General features: G+C 39.3%; 1 protein-coding gene across 1 annotated transcript in view; it reads left to right on the top strand.

The window, feature by feature from the left end:
- LOC124545022 overlaps window positions 1-13,410 on the top strand; it is a 152,893-nt gene extending 139,483 nt beyond the window's left edge. Inside the window, exons 4-5 of the mRNA XM_047123804.1 lie at window positions 3,591-3,765; window positions 12,057-13,410. Coding sequence (XP_046979760.1) covers window positions 3,591-3,765; window positions 12,057-12,261 — 380 coding nt within the window. The 3' untranslated portion in view covers window positions 12,262-13,410. The remainder of the gene's footprint in view (window positions 1-3,590; window positions 3,766-12,056) is intronic.
- The last annotated feature ends 1,040 nt before the right edge of the window (window positions 13,411-14,450 follow it).

The following is a 14,450-nucleotide window of genomic DNA, read 5'->3' as shown; positions in this document are numbered from 1 at the left end:
GTTTGTTTGGAACCAAAGATGTATATTAAGATTATTTTAGTCAACTGGGCGCTGCCACTCCGAGATCCGAAAACTGGACTGGAGAATGTTCACCGCCAACAGTTCAATGCATCTCCTCCAACTGGCTGGAGGCAACTCCGACAATAACAACAAAAAACAGTTCAAAGTCAATACGGAAAGAATCACACAAAAACATACTCTCAAATATCCACGAAAAAGAGTGCAACTTATTGTCTTCTACTTAACATCATCGAGTCTGCCTCGCTCTTTAAAATAATACCGTCCAGCTAGCTGCTGGCTTCGACATCTGATATGCAAGTGGTCTGTCTACCCAGTACGTGCATTCCCACTTACAGATAACACTCTCCTACGACAACGAAACGTTCAATCCGAAATCCATGCCCGCGTTCGGGAACAAACTTTGGAATCTCTCAGTGTAAGAAATAACTCGGTTAATGGCAAAGGATCCACTTCCCCTCCCAATTTTTGAAATATGCTGCAAAAACACCACTTCCGCCGCTAGAGGAAACAAGACTGCCACAACCCACGAGGACGCTGTCAGCTGAGCCCCGATCTCGCTAGTTGCAAACCGCTTCACGGAATTATTTAAAACTGAGCTCTTCTACTCAGTCAGAGCAGAACGTAGGTATTTTCATTAGCCGTTTCCGCTCCCACTTAACAGCGCTTCTATTAACTTTCTCTGCAGAGAGAGTTGGGAAACACTGGCCGTAATAGGGAAATTACTCACTTTTAAAATCAGTCAAGTCGGTTCCGTAGGATTAGGGAAAGATCGCAGAGCACTGCTATTCTAGCACACAGGTACGACCTGGAAATGAAACGCTGACAGCAAGATACAAATAACCTGGTGGATCACTCGGCCAAAGAGAGAAATGTTAAGTGTAGTATCATGAAATTTGTATGGCACGATTGATAAATCAGTTAGAAGCGTTGACGATGAAACTGGAATAAGCGGTATATGAAACAGAGCTGCAGACGGCAGGTGTTAGGCACACCGCACTCTGTGACGTAGGCACATCCCGAGTCCGTGTAACGGCTCATCGCTCCAGCGTAGGACTCGCCAGACCGCCAGCTAACGGTCCGAACCGCTCCAGGGAGCGACGAACGCACCACACGCCTACACTCTCGGTTTTCTTCTGGGGTATTAGGCCGCAGTATTCTGTGCTGAGTTGTCAGACTCACGTCGACAGAAACAGTCAGTAACTGCTGTAATATGCAAAAAAATTATTTTCAAGGTAATATGAGCGACGTGATAAGATCGGGAAGATTCTTAACGTGCAAACGAATTATTTTTTATCCTGTCAATATTAGGGCCATCTGGCTCTCATACATCTTACCGGTCATTCTTCATATTTCACATTATATGTTGGGTCTTACATATGAAATGGTGTCAAAGATTTTCAAACAGTTATACTTCATTATTCATCTAAGTTGTTTAAGACATCATATTTGTTTCCATCCAGACGGATTGTGAGAAAGTCCTCACCAAATGACGTGCAGTATCCTTCTGTAGTAGCTACATTATAGTGTTATCGGTATAAAAATAACTGTTTCAAATGGAGCTATTATAATTTCTGTTGCTAGCATTGTAGTTCTGAAAGTGACGATCTCAACAGCGTTTCGCTCTATTATAATAGTGATCATTATTCATATAGTAACAATAATAATAATAATAATAATAATATTATAAGCGAATGTAAATTAACTTCATCTTCAGTCTCGGAACTGTCGCTCTCCACATTAGCGACAGGTTGGTAATCTTCATCTGTAGGATCTTCCACAAGGTCCTCAACTTCAGGATCATTTTCAGCATCCGATTCATACAAAAGTGTGACAATTTCTTCATCTGAAAGTGGTCGTGGCCATGGTTTGTATCGCTGTGACATCTGAGCCATGTCTACTGCTCTGAGACCAGTACTCAAATAATCAGTCTTGTTTATGCGAAACCCAATTGCAGACAATAAATGACATATTGCATAGTTGAGCTTTTAAATTCAAACAATGCAAATAAACTTCAGTAACCAACATATTTAGTACATTGTTGATGAGTGCTAAGACTAAATCTGGGGAGTGATGCACAACAATCTTTAAATAATCTCTTTTCAAATATACGTGTAATGTGGTCAAAGTGACCACTCGGCGGTTTTAAGTACAAGTGGTCATTCAAAGAAAACTAATGAAGATAAAATAAATATTGGACCATTTATATGATCTACATAAACATTTAAGAAAAGTCATTAACTCACAACAGCATAGATTAGAAATTGACTGAATAATAACATGTTAAAATATAAGAAGTGGTCAAATAGACCACTTGGCGGTCCTAGTGTTAAATAATTGCAGGTCATTCACTGTTCCTTTTTTGAGTATTTATCTTCCAAAGTATTCAGGTTATACATTTCCTACTCATTGAACTGTACTGTAATTTCTCTGCTCTTCTGTTGATTCTTCATATGCCACATAAGTAGTTTGGTTCTTACTAGCTGGCTGCTAACATAGAGATCCCATGTTCAGTTACTTGCTACCACCTACTGGTAAGACTTTTCCACCGTGGAAATGCCTGGAATGATATTCACTTAGCCTTTTGAGGCTGAATAAATAGTAAAAATTCAAACAATCGAAAATCCAGGATGGAATGTAACAATATTATGAGAAGGCAAGTTGCTACTCACCATATAGCGGAGATGCCAAGTCTCAGATAGGCACAATAAAAAGACTCACAATTAAAGGTTTCAGCCATTGGCCTTCATCAACAATACACACATATGCATGCGCCCCCCCCCCCCCCCCAAAACACACACACGACTGCGGTCTCAGGCAGCCATCCAGGCCCTTCCCTGTTCCCATTCCAGCACTACACAGCTGTCATTCCACCACCACACCCAGTCTTTTTATTTCTCTCCTTTTCTGCTACTTCCCCACCTCTCCTCTGCCCATCGTCTACCCTGCAGCACTTCACTGTCCACCAGCCCCACTATACTATCCCTCCCCCTCCTCGCCCCAGCCCCCTCCTTACCCCCACCCAGTCACCACTTCCGTCATGTACCGGTGCTGCTGCTCGCAGTGTGAGCTGCATTTGCACACACACATGCACACACGTGTGTGTGTGTGTGTGTGTGTGTGTGTGTGTGTGTGTGTGTGTGTGTTGTTGAAGGTTAATGGCCGAAAGCTTTAATTGTGAAAGTCTTTTTGCTGTGCCTATTTGCAACTCAACATCTCCCATAGTAGCAATTTTCTTTTTCATAATACTGAATAAACAGTTGAATTAACTCACAAGCTGTCAAAGTGGCATCAGATTCAAAGGCTGGGAGCTGCATAACATCTGTTAATTACATGCATTTGTTTAATTCCTGACACAATCATAATAAATATTTATGCCCTATGTAATGTGCCAACAGGAAGACACACTATTTAAATATTTTTCAACTACCTTATTTTCTCTTGTCTGAAATATGTTCCATGTCTGTTATTAACAATGCTAAAATGGGTTCTTATACAAGATTTCAAAAGATTTTTGCCTTTAGTGCAATTAAAAATAGAAATATACCTTGTAACATTTGTATGTCACGTAGGGCGGGCTGACACTGGGAGCTGCAGCAGTATGGGAAGCTCAAGTTCTCGACTGTGTCGCACACGATACAACACGACAGCACCGATGTATGGTGTCAGTCTCACCTCAGGACAGCCTGTTACTATTGTGCAGAAGTTTCCAGATCTTCTCCAACAGGTTGTCTTCGAAGTGTGCGAGTAAGTTATTCCTTAAGTGGCCAGTTTTGCCTTTACTGTGTTAATGCTATTGCAGGACAATGTTTTTGGTGATACAAAAAGAAATGCAGTGTATAAATGCATGCTGAAATGTATGACAGAGCCTATGAGTTGTTTGTGTCATGCAGCTACTTGGCCAGCCTCTTATCTGGTTGAGCACACACTCTACTGCATCTATTGATCTTGAGTACCTGTTGTAGAGGGAAATAATATTTGTGGAAAAGAAATCTATAATTATTACCTACACTGCAGTATAACAAATACACGAATTGCTTACTTTATAAAGTGCGTTATTTAACTGCCCTTGCTATGTTTGTTTGAGATCTATTTCATCCTTGCCACCACTAGTTGCCCTGGCATGGCTTTTTCCTGTTTTGTGCATGAGTAGTTACCTACTCATTTTTACTCAGCTTTTTGTAAAGCTGGGAGAACTCTGGAATTCTGAGACGTGATCTTTACCACATACATAGTTATTCTTTATGTATTCATAACATCCCACCAACAGATTGTGTTGAACAGTGAGATCACCATAGAGTGTGTCAGTCTTGGCTGAGTATCTATTTAGGGCTAGTTAAATGGTGATCTACTGCTGGTGTTAGATTAGCAGCACTATTCTAATGTCTCATGATTGTGACTGCATGCAGTGACAAATTGTTGTGTTGCAGGAGTATAAATCTTGGCATAAAAGCCCTCATAATGTCAAAGGTACAAATATTTATTACGAAAAATGTTACCGTAAATCTGTAAAATGCATTGGGGATGATTGAGTGTTGAGGTTTAATATTTGTTAAGATGCAACACAGGCGATCTAGTAGATCTAACTTTATTTACATTACCAAAGTACTTATACCTATTCCTGGACAAACAGCTCCATCTTAATTGCTTTCAGGGGGAAAATAGACTTAAATTGAAGACTGTAATAATTCCAGCAATTCTGGTATGTACCTGGGTAAGAAAAACAGTGACTGACAACTGCTTTTTGCAGGACAGCAGCTGTGACAGCAGTAAGAAATTAGAAAATGAGCTTGGTCGCATGTCCGTTTCAATTTCATTTTGCTCTGTTACGTTGGGTAACAAGATATCAGCCCGCCCGGTTGGCCAGGCGGTCTAACGCACAGCTTTCTGGGCGGGAAAGTGTGCCTGGTCCCCGGCACGAATCCGCCCAGCGTATTTGTGTCGAGGTCTGGTGACCCAGCCAGTCTGTGGATGGTTTTTAGGTGGTTTCCATCTGCCTCAGCGAATGTGGGCTGGTTCCCCTTATTCCGCCTCAGTTACACTATGTTGGCGATTGCTGCGCAAACAAGTTCTCCACATATGCGTACACCACCATTACTCTACCACACAAACATAGGGGTTACACTCGTCTGGTGTGAGACGTTCCCTGGGGGTTCCACCGGGGGCTGAATCGCACAATAACCCTGAGTTCAGGGTGGTGCGGCGGAGGGGTGAAGTGGACCACTGCGGCTGCAGTGGGGACGGAGCCTCTCCATCATTTCTAGGCCCCCGGTTAACATACAATACAATACAACAAGATACCAAACTCAGTTCAGGAAAATGCTTCCACCTAGAGTAGATCTGTTGGTATTGGTTTTCACTGAGTGCTTTTACACAACAGAATGTCTAAAGCAAGTAGCAAAACTATGCACTAAAATAAGACTATTAAATTCCTAAGATAAATGAATATGGAACATTTATTGTAGTTACCGCTGGCTGACTCTCTCCCCCCCCCCCCCCCCCCCCCCCCCTCCCTCTCCGTGTGTGTGTCATCAGATGGATATGTGGTTCCATATGCTGTCAGACTGTGGTGTGGGGGCAGGAAAAGAGGAGGAACAACGAAACACATGATAATGGTGGCTCTGGCACATTTATTAAGATATGATCACAGATTACAATACGTGTTACATATGGTGTCATTACTGAACAACAAGCTACATCATAACACAGCATGGTCGAAAGTTGACAGTTGCTCGCAGCCTATCCAATATAATCATAGCGATAAGTTATTGTATGCTAGCCTTTATATCAGAATGAGTCTGCATACATCCCCGATAGCCACAATCCTTCAGACATCCTCACAACCAGAATTCACATGAATTTAGGTTGGGGGATCTGGGAGGCCACACATCTTGAACTTGCCTAGAGATGATGCAGTCATTACCTAAGCAACGTGTGTCGTCCCATATTGCATAAAAATAGTGGTATGGATATAGTTGGGTTTTTGCAAAGCTGGAATCATCTGTGGCACACAGTGCCTCATAACCTGCATATGTTACTGTGTACCTAACAGGCTCAAGACTGCAAGGTGTTTTCTCCTTGAAGAAAAATGGACCAAGAATAAAGGATCTTGTAAAACCACACAACACAGTCACATAAGGTGAGTGCAGTGCACATTCCTGCACAATGTGATGTGGCTAGAACTCCATATGTGACAGTTTTGTGCATTCGTGGAACTGTGCCATTAAAATGTGCCTCATCTGTCCAAAGAATATTCCCTGGCCACATATCAAACATTAGCCGCAGAATTTGTAACATTTGCTACATGACTGGCTAAAGCTACAGCAACTTCATCAGCAACGGCCATGGGAATGGGTCACCTCTCTTTCCCTGCTGTTTCTTCAAATTCCTTTATCTTCTTTAGTCCATTTATGGACATGGGGCCTTGTCGCAGATCTTTTTCTCGATGATTATCCTGCCAGGCAGCCCTGATGTTTCTGGCATTCTGATAAAACTACTTTACCAGGAGTGTGTTGTGGCTATTTATAGCCACCGTATTTCTTATTGAAAACTTCAACTTTCTTAACCCTTTATACCAACAGTCATTTCACAAAAGAAGTAAACAAGCTTCGCCAAGTGACAAAAAGCATACTGACATCGAAACAAAAAAGTTTCGCATTCTGAAAGCTAACAGTGCCATATTTTCACCTGGGGGCAGGAAGTGGAATTATTATTTTTCCAGCATACTCCGTAAGTGCACAGATTAATAAACATACCTACGATGTGTGTGTCCTGTGATGTATACAGCCTGCCCTGCAGCATTTGGAACACTATCAGTTCAATAATAACCACCCAATACTTCATGCACGATGGAGCTCCTCATTTCAGTGTTAATGTTCACAGATTTCTAAATAACAGATACCATCACAGATGAATAGATAGTGGTCGACCAATTCCTTGGCCTCCACACTCTACAGACCTAAAACCAGTAGACTTATTTGTTGGAAGATGTGTACGTGCCCCTGGTACAATATGTACGGAGTCTCCATGAACAGAATGTGGAAGGCTGTGAAACAATACACTATTCTCTAGGGATGTGCAAGTGCATAAGGGGTTCAAGGTGACAGTGGGTTGATGTGTGCATCCTTGTTAATCAATAGTTTGCTATTTCTGATGAGCTTTAAGAAAGTTTCAAAAGACTGTTGTTAAGACATTGAGGGAGAATGGACAACAGCAAGGAGGGAGAGAGAGCACACAAATAGGATAGTAATGTGGCACAAGTGAGCTCATTCTGGCTGCAGGCACGGGGAGTTGGGCATAGAGCACAGAGACTTGAAGGGGTGGATTGGAAGGAGGAGGGAGAGGAAGATTATGTAGATGTGGCATGATTGAAGTTATTGTCAGTGGGCAGGGACTAACTCTTGGCCACTCATTCAGTTGAGTAATTGATAAGAGGTAACGTAACACACAATGCTGTACAGAAATTACAGCATATCTGGTATATGACTGCTTTCATGGATGTCCCTGCCTCAGACAGGGCAGTATAAGCCTGTGACAGGAGTTTATCTCATCATTTCACCAGCTTTCTAATATGTATGGTATACAGAACAGTAGATAAATTCACAACACCACATGCAACTGTTCTTTCTTGGGTTGGCCATCCAGGTATCAGTTTTCTGCATTCACCCAGGCCACTCGATCGAAATTGCAGGACTGTCTTCAAAAGACACATAGCTGGTTCCTTCCCCTTCAGTATTAAGAAATCAAGCAAAGCTCCGTCCTCATCTTAGCTGTAGAACAGATGTGAAACACCATTTATCCTTCCTTCCTACTTGCATTGGGATATTGAATGAGAAACATTTCAAGCAAGTCATTCTTTTGAAAATTTGTCCCCGAGAAACTACCAACTCAACAAATTAAGATTGTATTGTGGCATGATTAGATTAGATTAGATTTACTTTCATTCCAATTGATCCGTAGTGAGGAGGTCCTCCAGAATGTAGAACATGTCAGAAAACAACAATACATGACAAATATTTACAACTCAAACAAATAAGCTAATGTACCATTCCACAGGTACCAAGTGGCATTGTCGTTATTTTTTAATGAATGCTATATGAAAGAATCGTTTTACAAACACTAATGCCCTGAATTTAAAATAAAAAAGTTTTTTATTTATTTATAAGGTAATAAACATGTAATACAACTGCTAAATACTTATTTACAATGAACAGTTTACTGCCCTGAACTGGTGCAGAAGTTAGATTGTACTCACACACACACACACACACACACACACACACACACACACACACACACAAAACTGTTGGTTCTACTGAGAAATTCATCAATGGAGTAGGAGGAGTTGGCCACCAATAAATCCTTTAGGCTTCTCTTAAGCTAAATTTAATTGGTTGTTAAGCTTTTTATGGCTGCTGGCAAGTTACTGAAAATGTGTGTACCTGAATAATGCACACCTTTTTGTACAAGACTAAGTGACTTTAAATCCTTGTGAAGATTATTCTTATTTCTAGTATTGATTCCATGAATTGAGCTGTTGGTTTGAAATAGTGATATATTTTTAATGACAAATTTCATTAAGGAATAAATATATTGGGAAGCAACAGTTAGCATCTCTAGTTCCCTAAACAGGCTTCTGCAAGATGTTTTTGAGTTCACACCGCATATAACTCTTACTGCATGTTTTTGTGCCTGGAAAACTTTAGCTTGGCTTAATGAATTGCCCCAAAAAATAATCCCATATGACATTATGGAATGAAAGTAAGCATAGTATGCCAGCTTTTTCATTTTTATATCCCCTATGTCTGACACAATTCGCATTGCAAATAGAGATTTGTTAAGACGCTTCAGCAGTTCTGTGGTGTGCTCCTCCCAGTTGAGTTTATTATCAAGCTGTAATCCCAAGAATTTAACACTGTCCACTTCTATCTGCTTGTCATCGTATCTTAGGCATATACTCGTGGGACACCCCTTACAAGTTCTGAACTGCATGTAGTGTGTTTTTTCTAAGTTTAGTGACAAAGAATTGGCTGGGAACCAGTGATTAATGTCCACAAATATTTTATTAGCTGACCTTTCTAAGACTACACTTGATTTGCTATTTATTGCAATGTTTGTATCATCGGCAAACAAAACGAACTTGGCATCTGGTAATGTTACTGATGAAAGGTCATTGATATACACAAGAAAAGGTAAGGGCCCTAAAATGGAACCTTGTGGGACCCCACATGTAATTTGTTCCCAGTTGGATGATGCCTGATAGCTTGATACATGTCTCTTTCCTAATAACACCCTTTGTTTCCTGCCAGAGATATAAGATTTGAACCATTTTCTATTACACTATAATATTCTAATTTACTTAAAAGGATATTGTGATTTACAGTGTCAAATGCCTTTGACAGATCACAAAATATACCATTTGCCTGCAATATTTTATCTAATGAATTAAGCACATTTTCACTGTAAGTGTAGATAGCCTTCTCAATATCAGAACCCTTTAGAAATCAGAACTGTGACTTTGACAGTATGTTATTTGAGATAAGATGATTATAAACCCGATTGTACATTACTTTTTCTAAAATTTTTGAGAATGCTGGCTAAAGTGAAATTGGACGGAAATTTGATGCTATTTCTTTATCTCCCTTCTTAAACAATGGCTTAACTTCAGCATATTTCAACCATTCAGGAAATATTCCACTGATAAATGACTGGTTACACAGATAGCTTAGTATGTTACTTAACTCAGAATCACATTCTTTAATGTTGTGTGTTTATGCTATGAGCAGCCAGCCAAGGTTGCGCGCTAGCCCTGTAGCAAAGTCTGTAGGGGTGTACATTTCCAGCTGACTGTTGGCACATGAACTTGTAGTTTTCAATATTAAAAAAGAAGCTACTGGCCATTCATTTTAGAAACTTCTTTCAGTGTATTCTTTCTCTGTGTAGGGATGACATGACAATGGACCTTGTGAGTGGTATAGGATAGTGATAGGACATTTCAACTCTTATTTCCTTCTGTAATAGGCAACCTTGATGACAGAGGAGTGAAACCCCTGAAGCTCCTGATAATATTTATCTTTTCTTTGACTCTTGAATAGCTTTCCTAGTCCAGTGCCAAGCTGCCCACGGTCCACAAGTTGGTCGTGGCCTTTGGGTTGGAAACTGCTGGACTAGTGTATTATGTAGACAGGATGGACAGCTAAATATCATTTTGTGAGGTGGAAGGATTGTGGGTTGTGTTCCTAATTTCCAAGCATGATAAATAGCTGACCCTGCAGCCAGTGGGAATGACTGAGTTGTTTCCATCTGGGATGATATTAGGTAGTGTGGGTTTTTTTTTTTTTTTTGCAATTAGTTATTTTAGTTGGCTGGAGAATTATTATTTTGTGGGTATAATTAATGCCTGTTTGCGAAGGCCTTAGTGTGACCTTCAGCATACAGGGTAAGATATTGCTCATCACTGCAAATTGAATGTAAGTATGGCAGAATTAAAAATGTGAGGTTTGAGATAATAGATAATGGCTTCTTCTATTCACAGAGGAATAAAGATGTTGGCTGAGGCATTTAAGTCAGTCAAGTTTCAGGAAAACTGCTGTGTCAAGAAGAAGGAAAAACACAAATGCAATAATCACTTCAAATGTTGCTTTGACCACAACAATGTATCACTAAACATGCTACTTTACCGTCACCTGACTTGTGAACTACACTACCACCTATAAAAATTTCTGCAGCAGTGGTTTATAGGTCTACAGTTAAATTCATATAACATATTACATGAAATTAATAGAATTACATAATTGGATGATAAAACTTAAAAATATTCAGTGTTGTATAAATCCCTCACTTACTGCAACTGAAGTTTCTGAAGTTCAAGGCATGGAAGCTAAGAGGACCTGAATATGTGTCTGAAAGACATTTTAGGTGGTTTCTAGCATCAGTAGTGGTTCCTGGCAGGCTGTGATGGCCAAGTTAACAAGCAAATGTACTCCTGTTCGATGGATGATTTGTTGGGGAAGGCACCTGTCAGCTATAACACTCAACAAAATAAACTACCAGACTGTGGTCACCTTGATAACATCTAACACATGTGTCTATAGTTGTAGGGTAGGTTAAAGTGAGTCTTTTCAGAGAGCACTACATTTTTTACTAAGATATCAGTGTTGGCTGTAATATGCCTGTTGCACTAATCCATTTGTGACTTTTGGACAATGGAGGGCAATGCAATGGCTTGCATGCCACCAGACCACCCAACAGCAGATGATGCTGAACTGTACCTGCAGACTGGCCCGCACCCATTGCTGTGTTACAAAATCTGTCCAACACTGTAGATAAAACAGAAGTGGCCATTATGATCATCTGAACAAAATAGAAGTCATTTGGTGCTGTGGTCACACATTTGGTCCAATTCCTATTTACCACTGCGTACAACTTTGTGCTCTTCATTGGTCTCTCTCTTTCTAGACCACCACCACCACCACCACCACCACCACCACCACCACCACTGTTTTACGTCATGCCATATACGAGTCAAAATGCAATGGTACATATTTGGAAGTTTCTACCACTCAAGCATTTAAGTGAAATGTTAGTTACTTTAGATATCATAGTTTCTGTGTGGGCAGAGAATTGTGCATGACTGTTTCCATGAATGAAAATTTTTTCTTGTATTTCTTAACCCATGAATTTACAGTGAGTTCGCAATCTTTCGAAAACCTTAAGAGAGGCATGTACCATCATGTTCCTGAAGATGGAAGGAGAATATATGAACACATACACTCGAGACATTGTAGATTCACTGTGAACAGGAGCAACAAGAAACCATATATAATTTTGTTATATTGGCATGCCACAAAAATCTTTCTTTTCTTACTCATTTTTGTTACTACTGGTTTGCAGTTGCTTCGAAAAATATATAACATGTTATGGAAACATGTTCACTGTATTTATCATCAAATGCCTCAAATACAGAAACTCTGTTACCCTTTTCTTCTGTTCTTGAAATTAAGTATGTGCTTTAAACTGGATCATTTCTTTTGTTTCAGTGCAAGTGAATGTGAAGTGGTTCGGGGAGAATGTACACAGACCTATGTGCCATACTTATTTCTTGTTATACCTCTTGGCCCTGTGACATTGACTGGGCAAGATTATGTACTAGTGGAGAGTGGGTGTGTGTGCAAACCAAAATTCAGTGCTAATTCAATAGAGCATCAGCCACCAGATATATCTGCACTGCCACCTCTTCTTTAGAAGCAACAAGTGCCTTTTAAGAGGACACATGTGTCATGGAGGTACTTAATGATACAAAACTCTGTATATTGTGAGTTGAGTTAAAGGAAGTAACATGTCATGACAGACCATTTTGTACTAAGAGACAAGATTTTATCTGTGTTGTATATCTACACCTTTGCCTACTTGATGGCATGTAATATACAGTTAATGTGATTGTACCAGAGATATCAGTGACCTATTTCTGTTTGAAACTGATGAATGTCAATAAAATAAAATTTAGAAACAGTGAAGATCTGAACATGACTTATTAACATTTCAATTGGACAGTTACTTACAAATAGTAATATTTTAAGTCTGTATCAACAAATTATGTAATAACATTTGAGTCACTTAATGTGACCAAAATGCTGAATTACAGCTGGGGAAAAATGTGTTTAAAGTATTTTAATTATGTAAATGCTAATAGATGACTTTTGTCATTCATTCTCCAATTATGTGATATTTTATTCAATGTTAACACTTTTCTTTATTCTTTAAGATGTGTATTCCTGAGAATAGTCAACATTTATGCTGTAAAGTGCTTAAGAGAATGAGTGTGCAGATAAACCCTTCTGGCTACAATCAAACATTGAACCTCTTGTCGGCAGATAGTGACAAAACCCCTTAGACTATGCTCAGTTCGTTATTCTTCACATGTATATGTAGCCATATCCTGTATTTTAGTCATCAGAAGACAGCCTCAAATTGTACTTTTAAGGATGGTAATTTATGAAATGAATATTCCAGCTTATTTTAACCAATGAAGCACAAGTACAACTTCCAATTGCCAAGAGCTGATTTTGTATAAGGATAATTGCTGGTAGTATGTATATTGAAGATGTTCTTATTTGTATTTATATCAGTAATTTTAAGAACTATATTGTTTTTAAACCTGTATATTTTTTCACCGCCCTTGAGTTATTTTAGGCACTATTACATGTAACTGTCCATGGCATTTTGTTTGTAATGTAATAATGATATGGAACAACTTCCAGTAACATGATTATTTTGAACATACAGCAATTATTATTTATATATGTAATGACTATTAAAATGTGTATGTCTTATTGTAACTGCGATTTAAGAATATGTACATAGATTTCTTTTAAATTAAATCTTTGAGTCTAATGGTCTTAATCTCGAAAGTTATCCTACAGCATTGAAGACTACATGACAACACAGTTTCATATCTCAAACAGTTCAGAGAATTCTCACAATATATCACTCTTTTCTCACATTTTTTGTTAAAAATTACATACTTCAAATTAATTCTAATTTAAAGGTTAAGAAATAAGCACATATATGCATCACAAAGCCACTTACTATTAAAGTCATATGTAAAGATTTTCACAGATCACTGTACAATTAACTTCTTCAGTTAGAACAGTGTCCTATTCTACATTTACACTCATGATGTATCAAATGCCAGCATATTGGACCTCTCTACATTCAGGTTTATTCTGACCAAACAAGAGTGAAGGGAGTGGGAATTAAGTCAGAGGCAGCAGGCAGAGGGCTCATGTTAGACCAAACGAAATGCTCTGGCACATCAGAATGTTAAGTTGCTTAGGATCAACAGCAGCACCATTTGCAGAGAAGGTGCCATACATTGAATATCTATCAAGGTGCTGTGGGGTCTGCACACTTGTCATTTCAATCTGTGTGTTGTAACAGTCTTAAATCTAGATTGTTCTTTGATGCAGCTCTCCACACCAGTCTTACCCTGTATGTGCCTCTTCACCCCTGCGTATCCATTTGAACCTGCTTACTCTGGTCAAGGCTAGGACTTCCACTACAATTTTTATCCGCTGCACTTTCCTCTATTATCCAACTGGTGATTTCTTGACGTCTTAGGATGTATCCTATCAAATGAATGTTTCTTTTAGTCACGTTATGGCATACATTTTTTCCTCCCAGTTTGATTCAGTGCCTCTTCGTTAGTTACATGATCTAACCATCTAATCTTTAGCACTCTTCTCCAGCACCATATTTCAAAAGCTTCTATTCTCTTTGAGTGTGGAGTGTTTATTGTCTGTGTTTCACTTCCATACAAAACTACACTCAAGACAAATACACTACTTTCAGAAAATACAGTCTAACATTAAAGTTTGTGTCTGATGTTAACATTTTTCTCCTTTTCAGAATGGCTTTCCTTGCTGTTGCCCATC

The sequence above is a fragment of the Schistocerca americana genome, chromosome 8 (genome assembly GCF_021461395.2).
Source record: "Schistocerca americana isolate TAMUIC-IGC-003095 chromosome 8, iqSchAmer2.1, whole genome shotgun sequence".
Taxonomy (NCBI): Eukaryota; Metazoa; Arthropoda; class Insecta; order Orthoptera; family Acrididae; genus Schistocerca; species Schistocerca americana.
Note: the sequence above shows the minus strand (reverse complement) of the source record. Positions and strands in the feature narration are given on the sequence as shown.